Raw genomic sequence first — 24,226 nt, forward strand, 5'->3', positions numbered from 1 at the left:
GGGGGTGAATACATATGCACGCACCGTTATTTATTTTTTAGAATTTTTTGAAACAAGTTATTTTTTTCATTTCACTTCACAAATTTGGACTATTTTGTGTATGTCCATTACAAAAAATCCAAATAAAAATCAATTTGAATTACAGGTTGTAATGCAACAAAATAGGAACAACGCCAAGGGGGATGAATACTTTTGCAAGGCACTGTAGACATGACAAGAAAGTTCAAAAGTTAAAAGTATTATTTATTCAAAGAGATCAACCTATATTGCAAAAGAGGACGTGCCAAGTCTGTTTGTAAAATTGTCACTGATATATAATAACACAAGCAAACAAACTACTATACACCAGGCCTAAAATGGAACTGCCTTTTACATTGCCAAAACTGAAACCTTAGACTATTCCCAGAAAGGTGGAAATCTGAGTCAAAATATTATGTCCATTATACATGTATCTCACAGTATAGCACTGCACCAAAACCCAGCATGAGCTGCCATTTATAATAGCTGTTAAATCAATCCTGATGGTGTGAAAAGAAAATGAGTGCCTGCAGCTGCCAAAAGCAAGTACCAGTTGCTAGAGCCCATAGTGTTTCCTGGTCAGGAAAATCTCCTAACCCTCAATTGGGTCCACTTGGAGATGGACTGAAGTTTTCACGGCATTACACATTAGACATGCATTAACTCCAAAAGGCTGACTTTGTGCTTCTCAAATCTATAAAGGCAACATTGTCTAATGAAATGCTTGGGACTGAAGGCCCGTGATTATTTCTGCCGCTCTATGTTCTGAATACTGCTTACGTGAATAAAGCACAAGTGAATACTCAAAACTATTCTTATTTCTTAGATATCTGTTAGCTTATGAAATTCTGAGGTAATAAAATATATTGACAAGCAAATGTTAGGACAATTAAATTTCACATAATGTGTCCACTTGCCAATTGTAAAATCAGATAATTCCCACCAACACAAACTTTGAACAGAGCGCTTCTTTTGTTAAACAAGATTTTGATGAAATCATAGCCTTCATCGTAATCAAACAAAACAGCAACGATTCACATATAACTTAGTACCATAGTGACAGGGTCTGCTTTTAAACCAATATTCAAAAGTTTGTTAACCATATTTAAACTATTTGCTAACATTACATCTATCATTGGTTAATGTATTTATTGAGTTCATTAATAATTACATGTATATTATTTATGAACCATTTATTATCAGGCCCTTTAATCATATATACACCATGAACAATAAGCATTACACATGTATATGCTAAATGTAATGGTTAACAAACTACAGTTTATAAATAGTTTACAAGCAGACTATACCAGACACAAATATATTTCATATTTTCTAGATTTAGCTGGGTAAACTGCTATCCAACTAGTTTACTTCAATAGCAGTGTGTGTAAAGATTTCGTAAACTAAGTTAATTTCAGCTGTCAAGACTGTTTATGACATCTGTTATGACATTGTGAAGTAGGCCTCATGGCAGAGGTCAACAAGGAAAGTGTTTTCATTATTGCTGAAGTAGTTCACTAGTACAATATCGTCTGTTCAACTCATTTGATGAGTAGTTTCCCCCATATTCCCTACCCTCTCAGTCTGACAAATCAGATACATTTTCTCTGCAACACAAAATTATGAAAGTGCTTTGGTAATATAATTCAAGATGTCCACTCCAAGCAGAGCAGGACAAGGTACTGTATGGTTAGATCGTTTATGTTAATGTGGTCATGCTCACTAAAGCTGGTATGGGCCTGAAAATGATACATTTAGTATACGTTTTCACCTTGCACATATTATGAAAATGATTGTATCTTTTACACTTGGTACAAAATTATTTCAGACATAACTAAATGTGTAACTATGTACCACTTCAGTTGAATGCTTTCCACATCTAATGTTGTATACTGTCTTTCGTAGGGGTGTACCATATCAGGTATTGTACCATAGAAACTCAGTCTGATCCAGGCACACCATTCCCAGTGCCACTACTGATGCACCCTGCCTCTCTGCACCACAGCAATAGAGCGCCTGCTCTGTGAATCTGCATCAGAAAGCGTTGTGGAGAAAGGAAGTCTGCAGACACAACAAAAGCTCATTGAGGACACAAAAGCTCTCCTCCGCGCTCCCCTCCACAGGCCCCCAGCCCCCTGCCCCACTGCTCTCCAGCCCTCTGCAGGACATGATAAATCTCTTTAGTGCCAGTGTCCTTGGGAAGGGAAGAGGTATGTAAGAACTGTTCGCAGTCATTGAGTATGAGTGGAGTCTCAGAGCAGCTGCAGTGTTAGTGGCGGCAGGAGGAGGAGAGGCAATGCTGGGAGGGAGTAGTCTTGTGTAGGCTGTCAGGGTGGCGGATTAAGTCTCTCGCAGCTCGCTTCTCACTCCAAGAGGTCCTGGGCGGGAAAACACACACGTACAAAGATATTCGCACACAAACACACACACACACAATGAGAGAGAGAATATTGTGAGGAAAAACACTAACAGAGCCGAGTGCATGAGGCAGGACAAGAGCAGGAATGTACTAGTAATGTACTGTACACAGAATCGCTGTCACACAAAAACTGTGTGTGTCTGTGTATGCTAGTAGTGTGTGTACCTCATCTGAGTCTTCGTGGTAGTGTGTTTTGCCCATCTCGGTGGTGTGTGTGTCCAGTTCATCCACTCCCTCTATCCCATTGGCCTCCACATGCTGCTGTAGCACTGAGTATCTGTGTACCAGGAACCTGAGAAAGATAACCACACAGTCACATACTGTACACACAGGGAGGATAAAGGTTGGGGAGGAGATAGATGAGGTAAACTGACCTCCCTCCGCAGACATATTTCTTGATGAGCATAACCCCTGTGGCAGCACTGATGAGCAGAATCACCATTACAACCAGTACTATAGAGGCAGAGCTTAACAAGTTGGCCTCCGTCTGAGAGAGAGAGAGAGAGAGAGAGAGAGGGAGAGAAGGAGAGGGGTGTTAACTTAAGTCTTGAATGGTATTTCCTACTCCTTGAGCCTGACAAAGACTTTACCAGATGCTGTATCAGGAATGCTACCACTGACCAGGGGTTTTGGGTGGAGTGCATTGCTGATGCAGTTTCTCCTCAGATCAATCTCCTTCCTCTTAGGCTGGATCCCGCCCTCACACCGGTCGCCTGGAATCTTCCGGTAGCTTTAGGATGGAGAGCAGAAGAAAGAGTGAAAAATGGAAGGAGAGAGAGACAGTGACAATATTTACTTATGCTGTGCAACAGCTGTGTGTTTTTAGTTGTGGTGAGGTGAGCTCCTTACCCGCTGGTCTGCAGCTGTTCTGTGGTGCCGTGAAGACAGAACTCCAGAACATGGCCCTTCAGGTCTGCCTGCTCCACACACTCAGAACTGTTCTCTGCACGGTAGTACCCATAGTCACTACAACAGACAGAGACAGACAGACCGAGAGAGAGAGAGATGCATATGTCAGTTGTTTGCTTGAACACAAGGAGAGATAGAGAGGTGATGGTGAAAGATGGATGAGATAAGGGAAAGGGAAGGGGGATACCTAGTCAGTTGCACAACTGAATGCATTCAACTGAAATGGGTCTTCCACATTTAACCCAACCCCTCTGAATGGGTGAGGGGAGGAAAGGGAGCAAAATTAAAGGTAAAGAGAGAGTGAGTAGTAACATAGAAGGGAAGGTTTATGAGGTGCGGACCACTGGTAGTCGTCCAGCGTGCAGGGGCAGGGGGTGGGCTGGGTGGTGATGACATAATCACGTCCGTTCCAGCAGACAGAATCCTTCCTCAGCCGCAGGAAATGCTCCTTATATCCCAGAATGCATCCGTCACTGGGGTTGCTGAGGTCATCAGAGTGCGCCAACCACTGAACGTAGTCCCCCTCCCCACCTGCAGGGGGACACAGACCAGTAAGCACAGCCACAAACACACACAAACGCAATCACAAGCACATGTACACATGCACGCACTCACACAGTCCACTCACAGTCTGTGGAGAGTAGCTGTTTGAAGTCGATGGTAACAGAGACCCAGTACTGGCTGAGGGGACCCTGCAGGCCCACTCTGTACCCCCACAGGCTGAGGATCATAGAGCGGGCTCCAGGCTCCAACGCCAGCCCTGTGAAATACAGCGGCTCACTGGTGAAGTTATACACATGCCAACACTGGCCCTCGTCTGTGGAAAACCTGCAGGGGAGATGGAGGAGGAGTGGGAGGTGGAGGGGGAAAAGGCCTCAGCATCATTATCAACCTGAGTGCAAAGATTTGAAATGGAAGAACCTCCTCCATTTCAGTCTGTCTCTCTCTCTTTCACTCACTTGATCTGGTTGACGGGTGCAGATGTGTGTTCGACAGCCACCAATAGGCCTCCAGAGTCTAGGATGGCATAGTGGTGGGGTCCGGTTAATGCTCTCAGCCAGGAGTAGCCCCCATCATCAGACACATACACATCAGGAGACAGCACAGACGCTGGGTCACCCACACTACCTGGAGACAGAGAAAGAGAGACAGCGAGGGGAGTGAAGGAATAGGGATATGAATGTTCCATTACTCTAGTGCTCCATAGGGTGAGCCTGTGTTTGTGTTATTTTTGGGCTCGGTGTATAAGACGTTCGAAGGTGGCAAAGATCCGGATGGATATTGTCATTTATTGGCGTAGTAACAAACCTCCACCTCACAATCCATGCAACCCCAAACTGATCAGTCTGTTCACACTTCTCTTGTTGGCAGAGATAAAATGTTGCTGTTTTAAAGCTCATTTCCTGCAATTCTACACATTTTGCCATGTCTTGTGTGTTCATATGATACTGGAGTGACTCAACAAAATCAATGGAGGCCCCTGGGCATGTAATCTGGCTATGATAACTACAATATTTAGATAGGTAAGTTGGGCTAACCAGCTACCAAGCTAACATGCGCTAGTGTCAGAGGTATTCGACTCTTACCCCAACGAGTTCCGGCAACTGCTGGTTTTCGGATCTACCTGATAATTAATTGCACCCATCTGGTGTGCCAGGTGTAAGTCAGTCCCTGATTAGAGGGGAACAATGAAGTGGAACTGGCTTCGAGGTCCAGAGTTGAGTTTGAGGGGGCTATTTGATTAACTGGACATTTCTGACATTGAATGAAATAACTGCCCATGAACTTCCACATTTCTCCATTCCACCTTGTACATTCTACTATTACAACTCTCAACAGCAGTAAGTTGAAAAGATAAATAGAAATGAACCCCGTTCTGGGTCCGGATCCAGACCGCGGTGAGTATGTCTGGTGTGTACTGTGTGTGTTACCATGAGCCAGGATGAGGCCTATAGCGTTGGACTGTGTGAGGGGCAGTAGAGGGACGTTCATCTTCATAGAGATGCTGTATAAGGCGTGGATGTGCAGGCTGCACTGTAGACACACAGAGAGGATAAGGGACAAGGACAAAACACTAATGAAATACAAAGGTTGCCATGAAATACAAAGGTATATACAGTATTGCTAAAGCACACATTTATAATCACAGGGTTGTGTGTGTGTGTGTGTGTCTCACTCGGTCCGGACGGTTGGTGGTGGTCTCAGCGTCACAGGGGCTGTTCCGAGGCCTTTGTAGCGGCCGCCACTCCCCCCCCTGGTCAAACGACACCACAGTCTCCACTGAGCCGTCTACAGAGGGAGGGGAGGGGGGTGGTCAGACTGCATAGAAAAACACTTCACCAAAACTGTGTGTCTGTGTGTCCATGTGTGGCAGTGTAGACCCACCCTCTGTGAGTACGCTGGTCATGTAGACGCCCCTGAGCGAGGTGACGTTGGTGAAGTCAGTGTCGCCCCCTGTGGCCGTGTAGAGGTGGCGCTCCAGAGACTTGGAGTAGAGCGTTCCTCTGTCATCTGATATGTAGATGGTCCCTATGCCAGTGTCTGTCACAATGTTTCACAAAGTAAATAAAGCGTAATCAATCATCTATTGTCATGTAGACGAAGGCTTTATCTGGGAGGACAGCAAGGGAGAAGCGAGATCTTAACAAAGACACACATCTAAGAAAGATAATCTTAATCCATAATTGTGTGTGTGTGTTCTGACTGACCTCCAGGTTCGTCTACGTGCATGAACACCATGTCGTCGCTGGCTGCCAATATGGAGTAGAACTGCTCATGGCCGACGGTAGGGAGCTGAGCCATGTTCCACAAGTCACCACCATCTACTGACACATGGATCATACGCTGGGTACCCTGAGGAACACACACACAGACTTTACTGTGTAAACACACATAGAGGGACAAACATACCAACGTAACACAAACACACACACACACACACACACACACACACACACCGAGCCAGTCATGATGGAGGCAAAGACGAAGCGTCCTCCCAGTACGAAGGAGTAGATCTTGCTGGCGATGGTCTTGATGTTCTTGCCATAGTCTAGAGACCTCTTCAGCTCCAACATGCCCTTATCATCTGAAGGGGGAGAGGGAAAGAGAAAAGTCAAAACACATATGATTGTTATCAGTCCAAAGTTAGAGATTATTTGCTCATCTATATACACTATATATACATAAGTATGTGGACACACCTTCAAATTAGTGGATTTGGCTATTTCAGCCACATCCGTTGCTGACAGGTGTATAAAATCGAGCACACTGCCATGCAATCTCCATAGACAAACATTGGCAGTAGAATGGCCTTACTGAAGAGCTCAATGACTTTCAACGTGGCACAGTCATAGGATGCCACCTTTCCAACAAGTCAGTTCATCAAATTTCTGCCCTGCTAGAGCTTCCCCGGTCAACAGTAAGTGCTGCTATTGTGAAGTGGAAACGTCTAGGAGCAACAACGGCACAGCCGCAAAGTGGTAGGCCACACAAGCTCACAGAACGGGACCGCCGAGTGCTGAAACGCATAAAGATCGTCTGGTTGCAACACTCACTACTGAGTTCCCAACTGCCTCTGGAAGCAACGTCAGCACAATAACTGTTTGTCGGGAGCTTCATGAAATGGGTTTCCATGGCCGAGCAGCCGCACACAAGCCTAAGATCACCATGCTCAATGCCAAGCGTCGGCTGGAGTGGCATAAAACTCGCCGCCATTGGATTCTGGAGCAGTGGAAACACATCTCTGGAGTGATGAATCACGCATCTGGCAGTCCGACGGACGAATCTGGGTTTGGCGGATACAAGGAGAACGCTACCTGCCCCAATGCATAGTGCCAACTGTAAAGTTTGGTGGAGGAGGAATAATTGTGTGGGGCTGTTTTTCATGGTTCGGGCTAGGTCCCTTAGTTCCAGTGAAGGGAAATCTTAACGCTACAGTATACAATGACATTCTAGACGATTCTGTGCTTCCAACTTTGTGGCAACAGTTTGGGGAAGGCCCTTTCCTGTTTCAGCATGACAATGCCCCCGTGCACAAAGCGAGGTCCATACAGACATTGTTTGTCGATCAGTGTGGAAGAACTTAACTGGCCTGCACATAGCCCTGACCTTAACCTCATCGAACACCTTTGGGATGAATTGGAACGGCGACTGCGAGCCAGGCCTAATCACCCAACATCAGTGCCCGACCTCACTAATGATCTTCTGGCTGAATGGAAGAAAGTCCCCGCAGCAATGTTCCAACATCTAGTGGAAAGCCTTTCCAGAAGAGTGTAGGCTTTTATAGCAGCAAAGTGGGGACCAACTCCATATTAATGCCCATGATTTTGGAATGAGATGTTCGACGAGCAGGTGTCCCTATACTTTTGGTCATGTAGTGTATCATTGTGTGTGCTGTTGTGTATTGTGAATCGTGTGGCTGTGTTATTGTTAGTGCAGTCTCTCTGGACAGATATCTGGCTCAATTATTCTACTGTTAGTGAGTTATTTGTTGTTATTTGTGTTGTGTTGACATGAGGTTGTGTTACTGTAGTCATGGTCTACTCACTGCAGGATCCATTAGAGTTTGTGGTGAAGTAGATGCTGTCCACAGGACCCCTAGGATCACACAGACAGACGGACCTTTAGACAACACACACAAAAAGAGAGACAGAGGCAGACGAGAGAGAGAGAGAGAGAAAAAGCGCGAGAGAGAGACGGACAGAGATCTTTCCAATTCACTGGGGATTGAGGCCGGTACATTTCTCCTGATGCATATACATGTAGCAGGGTTATACAAAACAGATGGTGTGGAATATGGACTCATCCCACCGTGACACCCCTTTAAAGGAATGAAAACATCTGGTTCCCACCTGACTGAGGTGTCACTCAACTGCTGCTGAAGTGACAATATTCACCAACCCACTGTAAAACTGACCTCTACCAAGGGTTGTGGAATGAATATACACTATTCTGCTGACTCCTGATTCACTGTCCTGGGAACCCAAAATGCTTGTGTAACACATTCTGGTCAGAGCTCCAATTGAAGCTGTGGCCACAGAGTTCCCAGAATGCTGTGCGAGGCGATGACTGTGCAGTAACTACCACAGCCTGGCTCTTTGGCCTGATCTGAACTTCTGTTGCTGCACTGAAACTGGAGTCAAATATGTGGTCACAACTGACAGGCAAGACAGCTGGAATAACAACAATAAAGTCAAACACACACACACACACACACACACACAGAGACATTCACTTTCAAATGCACACACACAGACCCTCACATAACTCCTGTAGCTGGGTAGGGGAGATTCAGAGGTAAAATATATGCTATTGGAATATGGAGCTAGAGGACGTAGATGTTTTTTTGGAAGTAAACAAGATCATAAAAAACATCCATTGTTACTGATTGATTAAAAAATTGGTTGATGGAAGCTCTCACCATCTGACCAGACACACGCTGTCATGGATCTTCCTCCAGGTGGAGCCAAAGTCTTCAGACAGCCACAGGTCCAACTGGAGGAGAGGAGAGGGGGATGAAAAAACAGAACATATTAAAAGAGGAAAGGGAAAGGGGGATACCTAGTCAGTTGTACAACTGAATGCATTCAACTGAAATGTGTCTTCTGCATTTAACCCAATCCCTCTGAGGCTGCCTTAATCAAGCGTTAGGGGTTAGGGGTTAGAGGTCAGGGTTATGTACCGTGATGCTGAGGGTCAGGGTTAGGGGTCAGAGGTCAGTGTTATGTACCGTGATGCTGAGGGTCAGTAGCACGTTACTGTCGTTGGGGTTATACAGTGTCTGAATCAGAGGAAAGAAGGGGAGGTCCGCCGGGGAAAAACTATGTCCAAAATCCAGCGAGCGGAAAATCCGAGATCCCCCTCCCTCTGACACATCACCTGTCATGATCACCTGGAGGACAGAGAGACAGTGGATCAGAGGAGAACCCTGGAGATCACTAAGGGAGACAATAGATCACCAATACAGGGAGACAGGGACCTGGTTTACCCTGGGTGTGTTCAATCTCTGGGCAATCAGAGCAATTATAACTCAATGTAGTAGTACCAGAGAGAAACAAAGACTAGTTTGATTACTGGAGCTGTGCATCTGTTGACTGAATCCTCTAGATACAATACAGTCTATACAGACAGAATATGTCTGTTCAGTCAGAGGTCTACATTACGTAGCCATGAAGGGCAGAAGTACTGACCCTGCCAGAGTTGTCGGGACCAATGGCGATGCCAAACTCAGTCTGGACAAAGGTGTTGTTGATCAGGTGGGTCACGTCCTGGAATGTCTTCCCATAGTCCTGGCTGGAGAGAGAGCGAGCGAGAGAGAGAGAGACAGACAGAAAGTGGGGAACAATGTACAAATGACCTACTGGGCACTCCCATTACAAATCAGGAATCCTTATATTAAAAGTATCATAGCTCCACTATTTTAAGGGCGACCCCAAAAGTGAATGTGAAATGAAATCCCTGATGAGTTGAGACTGGTAAAAGTGGACCCTTATCTCCTGTATCTGGTGTTTCTGACCTGCGGTAGAGTTTAGACTGGCCAAAGCGAATCATGAAGACAGGCACCTGGAATGTGGTCAGCACGAGAAGCACCTGTGGAGAGACAACACAGGCTTTACAGGTGGACATACACTTTACAGAACACACACAGGTCTACGTATACACACACACACACACACACACACACACACAGTTTACACTCTACTTACCCCTGTGCCATCTCCCACCCAGGCCAGAGACACTGAGCCACTCAGGTCATTGAAGGCATACTGCAGACAGGAGAGAAAGAGAAGGCTTATCAACAGGGCTTACAAAGGAGGGTATCAAGGGTTCATGAATTGTGTTATAACTTTGGGTTATATCCTTCAAGCCTTACGGACTTACAAGCCATTGTCTGTCTGGTGAACAAGGCATATACAGAACACAATGCATAACAACATGAAACACACAGAGACCATCAATAATTATCCAGAGAGGTGATGGTGAAGTGAGTGTTGTTCTCAATGTTCTTGGCTTGTATTAGTTTGAATGGGTTTCTGGACTAGGCCTGTTGACTGGGTGTGTATAGGCCCGTTTTCTAAACGCCACACAGATCATGAGGTACAGCACGCGTAGCGTCATGCGGTTTACAATAAGTGGCATCACAGGGTACAGGAAACACAGTCAAATTTGACACAATGTGATGTCATACAGAGCACAGAGAGGGACATTCACTTGTGTGATTCCCCTTTTCCTACTCTCCTTTATCCAAACCCTGCCTGTTCCACACAGGGAGAGTTGACCCCACACACACACACACACCTCCCAGGCTGGTGCAAAGTGTCCCAACTGTCAAACTATGTTCTTTGTATGGAACTGTGTTTGTGACCTACATTCCTACTTGGCTGACAAGCTGAGAGGCCCGAGAACAAGAGAGTGACTGAGGGCCTTGTGCCCTGAAAGCAGGAGAAAAACACGCATGCGCACACAGGCCCCTAATTCTCCTGAGGGCCCCCTAAAGTTTTAGTCCAGTCTGCAGACGATGGAGAGAGAGAGACAGTGAGAGAGAGAGTATGTGTGTGTGCCTTAGAGCTGATTGAGGGAGGGATTAACCCCCAGAAAGAGACAGACAGAGGGGAAAGAAAGAGAGCTGATACAATCAAAAAGTCAGGTAGACAGCATAATGAGTGTTTATCTTACATTACCACTAATCCAGCGTTCACTTCTTACATTCTACCCTGTATTAGATCTAGTAGGTCTGTGGAGAGAGGAGGCTATGGTTCCCGCCACCACTAGCCTGCCTGTTTGTGTTGTTTATGAGGAGAGGTAAGGCCTAGAGAGTCTGTATGCTGCTCTAGGAAGTCTATAAAGCCACAGGAGGCAGGAAGCTCTCTGGAAACTACTGGTAAACAGGTCCAGGGGAACGCATGATCGCTCCAAGTGTGAACACAAGTTTCCATCCTTTCTTCAAAAGCATCTGTTCATCACACTCTCTCTCTCCATCCTTCCTCCTCCAAATACAGTATATCTATTCATACAACCCCTCAATCCTTCCTTAATCCTGCTCAAAAGGAATCAGTTCATCTCACTCTTCATCCCTCCTCCTCTGAAGTGATCTGTTGATCTGATCCACCCTGTTCAACTTGAGTTCAAAGACTCTTGTTTAAGCTGGCACGCCTGGGCACAAACAATGTTACTGTGACAGATTGTTCATGTTATGGGGGTAGAAAGGCTTCTGCTTTTCTTAGGAATATAATAGAACAAGACCATTGCTTGTACACCTGTGTCAAATCTAACCAGGAACGTGTTTTCTTCATTTGTTCCTCTGAACCCCTGCCAGGCCACTGGACAACTGATACCCTGCCCTGAGTTTCAAACCCAAACAAAGCAGCAAGGCAGTGTGGGACAGGTCAGCCTCGGTCAGCCCAGTCAGCAGCTCTAGCAGGATGACAGGGACCAGAGGAGGTTCTGTCACAGACAGATATCTTTTAACTTTGTGGGAGGGAGGAGGCGTAGGAAGAGGGGGATGAGGAAGAGTGGAGACTGCCTGAGGGGATGAATCGATACCATCAACAGACGGAAGAGGAGCAGGAGGAGGAGTAAGGGGGAGGGGAGGAAGAAAAAAGGGCATTTAATCATCAAATACAGCTACAACCCTGTATCCTAACTGCCAGACAGGATGTGACCTCACAGACCAGACATGATCTCACATCCTGTGACGAAATATTCCAGAGCTCAAGCTAAAGCAAACGCACACACACCACTGGTGTAGTGTTGGGCTGAGAGGTTACAGGCTAGCACAGTGAGACCCTTATTCCGCAGGGTTCTAGGTATTAACAAGAGTGCTACATCAATATTTACAGAAACAAAACTTCAAAAGAGGAGGTGAAACACATGCAGGCTGTGATCTTTGAGGTGAAGCTGTGTAAATGTCATATGGTTGGGAGGGTTGGGTATGAGGCTTATAGGAGCAGGGAGAGAGGGGCTGTGTCTGTACCAGAGCCAGGTATTTAGAATATTGAATATTGTTCTAATTCTAGACATTCAGGTACAAAGCATTATTTAAATATTCCCCATTTAATGTAAATGGCGCGCTAACATGGCTGCCATAGAATGTTGTTGTTTCTGGTACTGTATATAGGGCTATTGCAGGACTAGGTACAGTAGGTTTGAGGCACAGGGCTGGAGCTGAGATGTGATGAGGTGAAAGTCTGGTCCTACTTGAAGCTCAGTCAGCTATTGGCATCTGAGAGGAGACACACACAGCCCATTACTCCACCCCCATTGAGTGAAGATGGGATGATATGGAAAAACAAAAACACAGCCAACCCTGAAACATTCCTTCCCCCTACATTTCTTCCTCCCCCTCACTCATTATCTCCACCTCTCCCTCCCTCTCTGCCCCTTCTCCACATCTCTTTCCTATCCCTTTCTTTCTTTATATCTCACCCCTCCAACTCTCCTACCCTCCCTTTCTCTGCCCCCTTCTCCCGTCCCTCTCTCTATTACTCCCTCTCCCTCCCTATATCCTCTGGACACAAACAGCACGTGGAACATTACTGTGCTGCTTTCCTTGGTTCTGTGCTGCTGGCTGCAACCCAGCTCTGACACACACACACACAGGGAACAGGACATGTCTTCTCTGTACATTCTGACCACAGAGCAGGGGAAAAAACACCCAGCCAGCCTGACCCTCATGATGTTGTTATTGCACATTTAGACACATTCAATCAAATGACGAAGGCGAATACTACACAGAAAGAAAAGGCAATAAGCAGCAACATATAGCCCTTGATGAGTGGAATAATTCATTACACCTAACATTTTCCTTAAATACTTCAGTTTTGAGTCTTCTCTCCTTGGATCAGAGGTCAGGGAGAGAGATAGTGGTGTGTGTGTTTGTGTCTGAGACTATGAGTTTGTGCTGGACACAGATAAAGGTGTGTTCAGCCTGTGGGGTTCTCAGCCCTGGAGAGTCAGTATTTAAACACACAGCTGGATATTCAGACAGACATAGACGCTCACTGGGGTTCTGGCCAGTCAGATTTATAGGCATATTCCATAGTTCCCACTGGTGTCAGTGACCACTTTAGTTAGCCTACATTTTACACAGATTTTTGGACACTTATGATGTTATGCATTAGTGATAAGTTACCCTGAATAATCATAATGTATGTTGATAACACTGTAATGTCTTACGTAGGTTGTGTTGTTAATGGTTTTTTTCTGTATAACACACTGTAGGCCTACATCCTTCTGTTCCTTGCTTAGGGGCATTTCCATGTAAAAAGCCCCATGACCACTAACTTGTGAAGTTCAAAGGAGCACATCAAATTTGGTGTCAAATGAAATCTAAGAGTCTATATTTTTGTGAACATACAGTACCAGTAAAAAGTTTGGACACACCTACTCATTCAAGGGTTTTCCTTTATTTTGTACTATTTTCTACATTGTAGAATAATAGTGATGACATCAGAACTATGAAATAACACATATGGAATCATGTGGTAACCAAAAAAGTGTTAAACAAATCTAAATATATTTTAGATTTTAGACTCATCAAAGTAGCCACCCTTTGCCTTGATGACAGCTTTGCACACTCTTGGCATTCTCTCAACCAGCTTCACCTGGAATGCTTTTCCAACAGTCTTGAAGTAGTACCCACATATGCTGAGCACTTGTTGGCTGCTTTTCCTTCACTCTGCGGTCCAACTCATCCCAAACCATCAAAATTGGATCGAGGTCGGGTGATTGTGGAGGTCAGGTTATCTGATGCAGCACTCCATCACTCTCCTTCTTGGTCAAATAGCCCTTACACAGCCTGGAAGTGTGTTGGGGCATTTTTATTTTATTTTTATTTTGTCATTTAGCAGACGCTCTTATCCAGAGCGACTTACAGTTAGTGAGTGCATACATTTTTCATACTGTTGTCCTGTTGAAAAACAAATGATAAACCCACTAAGCGCAAACCAGATGGGATGGCGTATCGCTGCAGAATGCTGCGGTTGGAACCAAAAATCTCAAATTAGGACTCATCAGACCAAAGGACAGATTTCCACCAGTCTAACGTCCATTGCTTGTGTTTCTTGGCCCAAGCAAGTCTCTTCTTATTATTGTTGTCCTTTAGTAGTGGTTTCTTTGCAGCAATTCGACCATGAAGGCCTGATTCACGCAGTAATCCTCTGAACAGATGATGTTGAGATGTGTCTGTTACTTGAACTCTGTGAAGCAGATTGGGCTGCAATCTGAGGTGCAGTTAACTCTAATGCATTTATCCTCAGCAGCAGAGGTAACTCTGGGTCTTCCTTTCCTGTGGCGGTCCTCATGAAAGCCAGTTTCATCATAGCACGTGATGGTTTTTGCGACAGAACTTGAAGAAACTTTCAAAATTCTTGAACTTTTCCAGATTGACTGACCTTCATGTCTTAAAGGACTGTCGTTTCTCTTTGCTTATTTGAGCTGTTCTTGCCATAATATGGACTTGGTCTTTTACCAAATAGGGCTATCTTCTGCATACCAACCCTACCTTGTCACAACACAACTGATTGGCTCAAACGCATTAAGAAGGAAAGAAATTCCACAAATTAACTTTTAACAAGGCACACCTGTTAATTGAAACACATTCCAGGTGACTACTTCATGAAGCTGGTTGAGAGAATGCCAAGTGTGCAAAGCTGTCATCAAGGCAAAGGATGGCTACTTTGAAGAATCTCAACAAACTGACACATTTTCATTTTCATCAAAAACAACTTTATATCGAAGGAGTTCCTTTGATTTAATGGCCTGCACATGCGCAGTTCGGTGCGACACGACCATTAGACCTGATGACGTTTCTGCGCATGACATCGCCTACAAGTTTGATCGGGGATTTCTATTGGAGAAGCAGTTTCTGCAACCCTTCATATTGTACTATCTTTGGCTAAACTGTGTTGGAACACACTGTCACACACACTCTCCTCTTTAAATGCGCCATGTCAACTGTTTGTTTGTTGCACAATGCTATGGAAACCAAAAGAGGCAGGAAAAAAGAGGCATTGACTGAATAAATTATCTCTCCAGTATTTAGGCATATTAGTCTCTCACGAATCGTGACAGACATTTACGACTGGCAAGCGAGCCGAGGCTTGTGTTGTCTTGACACAAAAGATTCAGCCCTCGCCACAAACCTAAAAAAATTACTGGCCCTCTGTGCCTTGTCTTGGCCAGTCAGCCTGCTCTTATAACAGATAGACTCACTGGAGGTCTGAGAGAAACATGTGGGGAATGTTTATGAGGGAGCACAGCCTAGTGTGGATAGGAGGTGGTGGGTGGACCAAGCTCCCAATAGGAGTGTGTTTTTTCCATGGTCAAAAAGAGCTTCAGGTGTTCCAACTCTAGCACATGCACTCACTGATCTGACAACACAATGACCATCCAGAACTTAGTTGTGGCATTTCACAGAATTCTAGAACATTCCTCTGGCCGTAGATTGTATTAGTCTACTACGAAAACACCAGAACTGTACTGAACTGGCTGTTCTGCTCCTAAAAACACTTCCTACTTCACTGAGGACAAAGAGAGCTCGAGAGACGGCCAAATTAAGTTACCGCTGGGTTTCAAAGCTCCTGTGAGTTGGAAGGGGGTAGAGAATTCACTGTGAAGGCCGTTTTAATTGGAGATGGGCTAAGCTGGTTTACAGTGGGATTGGCAGAGAGAGTACGTTTATGGAGATGGGAGGAACTTCTAAGTGTCCCTTTGGGAAGTCATTAAGACTCGGGCAGAGGGGGTTTGAAGAACATTTGGACAGAGGTCGAGAGAGGTTTGGATGGAGTTTGTAGCATATTTTATTGGCTGGAGGGTTCAGGTCAGGTCCATGTGAGAGAACATAATTACATCGATAGAAGACTGGAAGAGAGGGTTTAGGGAGGGTTAGGGTGTGGGCCATGGGGCATATCTCAGTGCAGGGACTTTTCTGCCATAGAAAAACCCTTGGGCAGGTTTTTACAGTCCAAACCTGTAAAAACAAAATATATATATATATACACACACACACACATACACACACAGTGCATTCGGAATGTATTCAGCCCCTTGACTTTTTCCACATTTTGTTACGTTACAGCCTTATTCTAAAATGGACAAAATAGTTTTTTCCCCCTCATCAATCTACACACAATACCCCATAATGACAAAGCAAAAACAGGTTTTTATAAATTTTAACAAATGTATTAAAAGCACAAAACTGAAATATCACATTTAAATAAGTATTCAGACCCTTTACTCAGTACTTTGTTGAAGCACCTTTGACAGGGATTACAGCCTAGAGTTTTCTTGGGTATGACGCTACAAGCTTGGCACACCTGTATTTGGGGAGTTTCTCCCATTCTTCTCTGCACATCCTCTCAAGCTCTGTCAGGTTGGATGAGGAGCGTCGCTGCACAGCTAATTCCAGGTCTCTCCAGAGATGTTCGATCGGATTCAAGTCTGGCCTCTGGCTGGGCCACTCAAAGACATTCAGAGACATGTCCCGATGCCACTCCTGTGTTGTCTTGGCTGTGTGCTTAGGGTCATTGTCCTGTTGGAAGGTGTACGTTCGCCCCAGTCGGAGGTCCTGAGTGCTCTGGAGCAGGTTTTCATCTCTCTGCACTTTGCTCCGTTCATCTTTTCCTCGATCTTGACTAATCTCCCAGTCCCTGCCGCTGAAAAACATCCCCACAGCATGATGCTGCCACCACCATGCTTCACCGTAGGGATGGTGCCAGATTTCCTCCAGACGTGATGCTTGGCATTCAGGCCAAAGAGTTCAATCTTGGTTTCATCAGACCAGAGAATCTTGTTTCTCATGGTCTGAGAGTCTTTAGGTGCCTTTTGGCAAACTCCAAGCAGGCGGTCATGTGCCTTTTATTGAGGAGTGGCTTCCATCTGGCCGCTGCCATAAAGGCCTGATTGGTGGAGTGCTGCAGAGATGGTAATCCTTCTGGAAGGTTCTCCCATCGCCACAGAGGAACTCTGGAGCTCTGTCAGAGTGACCATCTGGTTCTTGGTCACCTCCCTGACCAAGGCCCTTCTCGCCCGATTGCTCAGTTTGGCCAGGCGGCCAGCTCTAGGAAGTCTTGGTGGCCACTGTGTTCTTGGGGACCTTCAATGCGGCAGACATTTTTTGGTACCCTTCCCTAGATCTGTGCCTTGACACAATCCTGTCTCGGAGCTCTACGTAAAATTCCTTTCAACCTCATGGCTTGGTTTTTGCTCTGACATGCACTGTCAACTGTGAGACCTTATATAGACAGATGTGTGCCTTTCCAAATCATGTCCAATCAATTGAATTTACCACAGCTGGACTCCAATCAAGTTGTAGAAACATCTCAAGGATGAGCAATGGAAACAGGATGCATCTGAGCTCAATTTCGAGTCGCATAGCAAAGGGTCTGAATACTTATGTAAATAAGGTATATATTTTTTATATTTAATAAATTAGCCAAAATATCTAAAAACCTGTTTTCGCTTTCTCATTATGGGGTATTGTGTGAGGGGGAAAAAGTATTTAATACATTTTAGAATAAGGCTGTAACGTAACAAAATGTGGAAAAAGGGAAGGGGTCTGTATACTTTCCGAATGCACTGTATACACACTACATGACCAAAGGTATGTGGACACCTGTTCGTCGAACATCTCATTCCAAAATCATGGGCATTAATATGGAGTTGGTCCCCACTTTGCTGCTATAACAGCCTCCACTCTTCTGGGAAGGCTTTCCACTAGATGTTGGAACATTGCTGCGGGGACTTGCTTCCATTCAGCCACAAGAGCATTAGTGAGGTCGGGCACTGATGTTGGGTGATTAGGCCTGGCTCGCAGTCGCCGTTCCAATGCATCCCAAAGGTGTTCGATGAGGTTGAGGTCAGGGCTATGTGCAGGCCAGTCAAGTTCTGTCTGTATGGACCTCGCTTTGTGCACGGGGGCATTGTCATGCTGAAACAGGAAAGGGCCTTCCCCAAACTGTTGCCACAAAGTTGGAAGCACAGAATCGTCTAGAATGTCATTGTATGCTGTAGCGTTAAGATTTCCCTTCACTGGAACTAAGGGGCCTCGCCCGAACCATGAAAAATAGCCCCACACAATTATTCCTCCTCCACCAAACTTTACAGTTGGCACTATGCATTGGGGCAGGTAGCGTTCTCCTTGCATCCGCCAAACCCAGATTTGTCCGTCAGACTGCCAGATGAAGAAATGTGATTAATCACAGAGAACACGTTTTCACTGCTCCAGAGTCCAATGGCGGCGAGCTTTACACCACACCAGCCGACGCTTGGCATTGTGCATAGTGATCTTAGGCTTGTGTGTGGCTGCTCGGCATTGGAAACCCATTTCATGAAGCTCCCGACGAACAGTTCTTGTGCAGACGTTGCTTCCAGAGGCAGTTTGGATCTTGGTAGGGAGTGTTGCAACCGAGGAGAGATTATTTTTACGCGCTTCAGCACTCAGCGGTCCTATTCTGTGAGCTTGTTTGGACTACCACTTCGCGGATGAGCTGTTGTTGGTCCTAGATGTTTCCACTTCACAATAACAGCACTTACAGTTGACTACGGCAGAAATTTGACCAACTGACTTGTTGGAAAGGTGGCATCCTATGACGGTGCCACGTTGAAAGTCACTGAGCTCTTCAGTAAGGCCATTCTACTGCCAATGTTTGTCTATGGAGATTGGGTGTCCACATACTTTTGTGTGTGTGTGTGTGTATATACAGTTGAAGTCGGAAGTCTACATACACCTAGGTTGGTGTAAAACTTTTTCAACCACTCCACACATTTCTTGTTAACAAACTATAGTTTGGGCAAGTCGGTTAGGACATCTACTTTGTGCATGACACAAGTAATTTTTCCAACAATTGTTAACAGACAGATTATTTAACTTGTAATTCACTGTATCACAATTCCAGTGGGTTAGAAGTTTACATACACTAAGTTGACTGTGCCTTTAAACAGCTTGGAAAATTCCAGAAAATGATGTCATGGCTTTAGAAGGTTCTGATAGGCTAATTGACATCATTTGAGTCAATTGGAGGTGTACCTGTGGATGTATTTCAAGGCCTACCTTCAAACTCAGTGCCTCTTTGCTTGACATCATGGAAAAATCAAAAGAAATCAGCCAAGACCTCAGAAAGAAATTTGTAGACCTCCACAAGTCTGGTTCATCCTTGGGAGCAATTTCAAAACGCGTGAAGGTACCACGTTCATCTGGGACCATGCATACCGCTCAGGAAGGAGACGCGTTCTGTCTCCTAGAGATGAACGTACTTTGGTGCGAAAAGTGCAAATCAATCCCAGAACAACAGCAAAGGACCTTGTGAAGATGCTGGAGGAAACAGGTACAAAAGTAGCTATATCCACAGTAAAACAAGTCCTATATCGACATAACCTGAAAGGCCGCTCAGCAAGGAAGAAGCCACTGCTCCAAAACCGCCATAAAAAAGCCAGACTACGGTTTGCAACTGCAAATAGGGACAAAGATTGTACTTTTTGGAGAAATGTCCTCTGGTCTGATAGAACTGTTTGGCCATAATGACCATCGTTATGTTTGGAGGCAAAAGGGGGTGCTTGCTAGCCGAAGAACACCATCCCAACCATGAAGCACGGGGGTGGCAGCATCATGCTGTGGGGGTGTTTTGCTGCAGGAGGGACTGGTGCACTTCACAAAATAGATGGCATCATGAGGAAGGAAAATTATGTGGATATATTGAAGCAACATCTCAAGACATCAGTCAGGAAGTTAAAGCTTGGTCACAAATGGGTCTTCCAAATGGACCCAAGCATACTTCCAAAGTTGTGGCAAAATGGCTTAAGGACAACAAAGTCAAGGTATTGGAGTGGCCATCACAAAGCCCTGACCTCAATCCTATAGAAAATGTGTGGGCAGAACTGAAAAAGTGTGTTCGAGCAAGGAGGCCTACAAACCTGACTCAGTTACACCAGCTTTGTCAGGAGGAATGGGCCAAAATTCACCCAACTTATTGTGGGAAGCTTGTGGAAGGCTACCCGAAACGTTTGACCCAAGTTAAACAATTTAAAGGCAATGCTACCAAATACTAATTGAGTGTATGTACATTTCTGACCCACTGGGAATGTGATTAAAGAAATAAAAGCTGAAATAAATCATTCTCTTTACTATTATTCTGACATTTCACATTCTTAAAATAAAGTGGTGATCCTAACTGACCTAAGACAGGGAATTTTTACTAGGATTAAATGTCAGGAATGGTGAAAAACTGAGTTTAAATGTATTTGGCTAAGGTGCATGTAAACTTCCGACTTCAACTGTATATACACACTACCGTTCAAAAGTTTGGGGTCACTTAGAAATGTCTTCTTGTCCATTAAAATAACATCAAATTGATCAGAAATACAGTGTAGACATTGTTAATGTTGTAAATGGCTATTGTAGCTGGAAACGGCTGATTTTTAATGGAATATCTACATAGGCGTACAGAGGCCCATTATCAGCAATCTCAACTGGCAGCTTCATTAAATAGTACCTGCAAAACACCAGTCTCAACGTCAACAGTGAAGAGGCGACTCCGGGATGCTGACCTTCTAGGCAGAGTTGCAAAGAAAAAGCCATATCTCAGACTGCCCATCTTAATCTTTTATTTTTATTGGCCAGTCAGAGATATGGCTTTTTCTTTGCAACTCTGCCTAGGTCAGCATCCCGGAGTCGCCTCTTCACTGTTGACGTTGAGACTGGTGTTTTGCGGGTACTATTTAATGAAGCTGCCAGTTGAGGACCTGTGAGGCGCCGGTTTCTCAAACTAGACACTCTAATGTATTTGTCCTCTTCCTCAGTTGTGCACCGGGATCTCCCACTCCTCTTTCTATTCTGGTTAGAGACAGTTTGTGCTGTTCTGTGAAGGGAGTAGTACACAGCGTCGTACGAGATCTTCAGTTTCTTGGCAATTTCTCGCATGGAATAGCCTTCATTTCTCAGAACAAGAATAGACTGATGAGTTTCAGAAGAAAGTTATTTGTTTCTGGCCATTTTGAGCCTGTAATCGAACCCACAATTGCTGATGCTCCAGATACTCAACTAGTCTCAAGAAGGCCAGTTTTATTGCTTCTTTAATCAGCACAACAGTTTTCAGCTGTGCTAACATAATTGCAAAAGGGTTTTCTAATAATCAATTAGCCTTTTAAAATGATAAACTTGGATTAGCAACACAGGACTGATGGTTGCTGATAATGGGCCTCTGTACGCCTATTTAGATATTCCATTAAAATTCAGCCATTTCCAGCTACAGTAGCCATTTACAACATTAACAATGTCTACACTGTATTTCTGATCAATTTGATGTTATTTCAATGGACCAAAAAAATGATTTTATTTCGAAAACAATGACATTTCTAAGTGACCCCAAACTTTTGAACGGTAGTGTATATATTTATTTTTTACTTTTCTCTCAGCTCCATGGCAGGATATGTAGAATTCCTGGAAATTAGTTTTAAAACTGCTACATTTTCTTTCAGCTTCATGGCAAAATGTGTAGAATTCCAGGGAATGTACTTTAAAACTGGCTCTTGGCCAGTCTAAATCTTGGCTCCATGGAGAATTGCAGGAAATAAGCTTAAAAATTCTAGAATTGCAACAACAACAAAACACCAAGATGGGGGCCTTTAAAATGTTATCTAAAATTCAGCCGCGCCAACCACGTCCATTGCCACACCCACCACCTAAGCCCCTTTTTGATCCAGAAAAAAACATCAGTGGCCAGAGTTCAGTTTGGTTCAGTTGACACAGCACATCCATGGCATGGACAATGCCTCGGTGCTTTATTAGGGAGCTGTCTGTGCACTGAAGGTCTCTCAGACCCACAAACTATATTTATCCTGTGTAAAAGAGATGTTTCACCAAAATGATATGTTACCTTGCCCAAGACCTGAAGACTTGTTAGCTCCCAAAGTGAATGCCTGTTAACAGTGGAGGCTGCTGAGGGGAGGACAGCTCATAATTAGGGCTGGAATGAGGCAAATGGAATGTCATCAAACACATGGAAACCATGTGTTTGATACCATTCCACTCCAGCAGTTACCACCAGCCCGTCCTCCCCAATTAAGGTGCCACCAACCTCCTGTGCTGTAGCAGTGGGTCCCTTGACATCTCAGCATTGAGTCACATTTGCAGGGCCCACAACCCACTCCACACAGAGACGCCATGTAGAGTCTGGGCTGCAGGAGTGTTCTAGTAGGCCAACAGCAGAGCCAGAGGCATCACAGCGTATGGGGCAGGTTAGCCCAGATAAACACTGCCATTTTTGCTGCTCCTCATAAGGTCACATTTAGCTTGAGTTAGCGGTGGCTTACACTTTAACCACATTAGCAACTGCCTTCAGCTGGCTGAACAGCATCACCTGACTCCTCAGTGACAGAGAGGCAGGCCAGTTGACTTATAGGGAAACAAATGCTGCAAATATGTTACATGGGTTTCCATTTCCTCTCCACCTCAATCATGGCATGCCTGCAGTGTACTGACTTTTTGTCAGTCTTAGAACATCATACTTATATAGTTAGTTTCATGTTGCAAACAGTAATGAAACAGTATGTCCCGTTCCCTACTGCATCACTGTGGAGCAGTGAACTGCACAGAGAGCAGCCAATCAAATGAGACCCTGCTAGTGTACAGTCACATGAACTCACACTGGCACTGCTGCTTACAGACAGCAATTTACATTCCCCAACACACCTCTTTCTGCAATATAGGCAACCACTCTGGCTGCTATAACCGGCTGTCAACAGAAAGACTTGATGCAAAGCAACATGCCCAGCAACAGCAGGAGGTTAAAACATAAGTAATCATGATGTTTTTGTGTATTTAAATCACAGCATATTTTACCAAACTGTACAGACAGGCCTACAGAATGTAGGAAGACTGCTGCCACAATATGATCCGTTCTCTATCAATAATGGATGCATTATGAGAAACATGACTGCATATTGGGGGGGGGTTACATTTACATTGTTTACAAAAATTGGAGTAAAAACAAGCTTATATTTTAGGTTCTATGGGGTTGGCAGTTGGAGAATACAACTTATAAATGCCTCGAGTTTAGTTCAAGTATCAATGGGTATATATCGTTAATTTATTAATCCTAAAATGTATATAGCAACTAAGGATTCTAGCTTTAAGACAGTCTATAATATGTCAGAACATGCAATAAATTGCATCCATCTATTCAATTATGAATGTATAGCCCACTTGGTGATGAGAACCATGAGTCATGTCATGAAGAAGTATCACCACAGCAGTCTGAAAGGTCTCAAATGACAGATTAATTATCACAATGGACCTGACGATTTCTAAATCAACTCATTGAGATTGTGACTATTTTCGCTGTGGTGGGATATCTGGGTTGCTGCGACACAATTCAATGACAATGTGCAGCTTTATAATAAATATTTTCCCAAATTTTTTTTTACAAACAGCAGCCTATCATAATACAAAAAAACTTACGGTGTGTGTGTTATTTTTTAGCGTGGATTCGAATCCCGTTAGAGATTTGCACGTCTCTCCGTCGGGGTCAGTACTCCGTGTGTTAATGTTGTGTCCCGACAACACCGGTGGATCTCTCGGTCTCGGGGTCTTCACAAACGTGTGTGCCCCGCCGAAGAAGTTGGCTTTCTTACAGAAATCCTCGCATAGTGCAGAGGTAAATAACCAGGCAACAGCGATGCAATACAGCGGAGTCATATTCACACGTCTGAATTTTTTTTGTTGCTACAATATCCATATAGTAACCAGTTTCTATTATCACCAACTTTGTTTAGACTACCCCACGTAAGCGACATGCATGCATACCGTTTATCTGATGCAGAAGTGAACTGTGGCGTTTTTAAAAATGAGACGCCCACCTAGAAAGCCGATTGGTTGAGACTTTA

General features: G+C 44.6%; 1 protein-coding gene across 1 annotated transcript; it reads right to left on the reverse strand.

Moving 5' to 3' along the window:
- Positions 1-222: 222 nt before the first annotated feature.
- Positions 223-24,156, reverse strand: LOC121577694 (sortilin). The gene is made up of 20 exons (XM_041891474.2): positions 23,802-24,156; positions 10,054-10,113; positions 9,864-9,937; positions 9,538-9,640; positions 9,078-9,239; positions 8,769-8,842; positions 7,896-7,945; positions 6,307-6,434; positions 6,058-6,202; positions 5,735-5,890; positions 5,526-5,638; positions 5,281-5,383; positions 4,309-4,477; positions 3,978-4,177; positions 3,691-3,880; positions 3,290-3,406; positions 3,062-3,170; positions 2,815-2,927; positions 2,606-2,732; positions 223-2,399 (listed from the first exon to the last, which is right to left on the reverse strand). The coding sequence occupies exons 1-20, from the start codon at positions 24,036-24,038 to the stop codon at positions 2,385-2,387; spliced, it is 2,445 nt and encodes an 814-aa protein (XP_041747408.1). The 5' UTR covers positions 24,039-24,156; the 3' UTR covers positions 223-2,384.
- Between the last annotated feature and the right edge of the window lie 70 nt (positions 24,157-24,226).

Source organism: Coregonus clupeaformis, chromosome 12 (assembly GCF_020615455.1).
Source record: "Coregonus clupeaformis isolate EN_2021a chromosome 12, ASM2061545v1, whole genome shotgun sequence".
NCBI classification, from domain to species: domain Eukaryota; kingdom Metazoa; phylum Chordata; class Actinopteri; order Salmoniformes; family Salmonidae; genus Coregonus; species Coregonus clupeaformis.

Excerpts from the sequence above, each read along its gene's own strand:
- LOC121577694 (XM_041891474.2), bottom strand. The coding sequence starts at position 24,038 with ATGACTCCGCTGTATTGCATCGCTGTTGCCTGGTTATTTACCTCTGCA. Across the intron at positions 9,240-9,537 it reads GTCCCGACAACTCTGGCAGG|GTGATCATGACAGGTGATGT; the intron begins GTCAGTACTTCT and ends TCTGTCCTCCAG. Across the intron at positions 4,178-4,308 it reads GCACCCGTCAACCAGATCAA|GTTTTCCACAGACGAGGGCC; the intron begins GTGAGTGAAAGA and ends TCTCCCCTGCAG.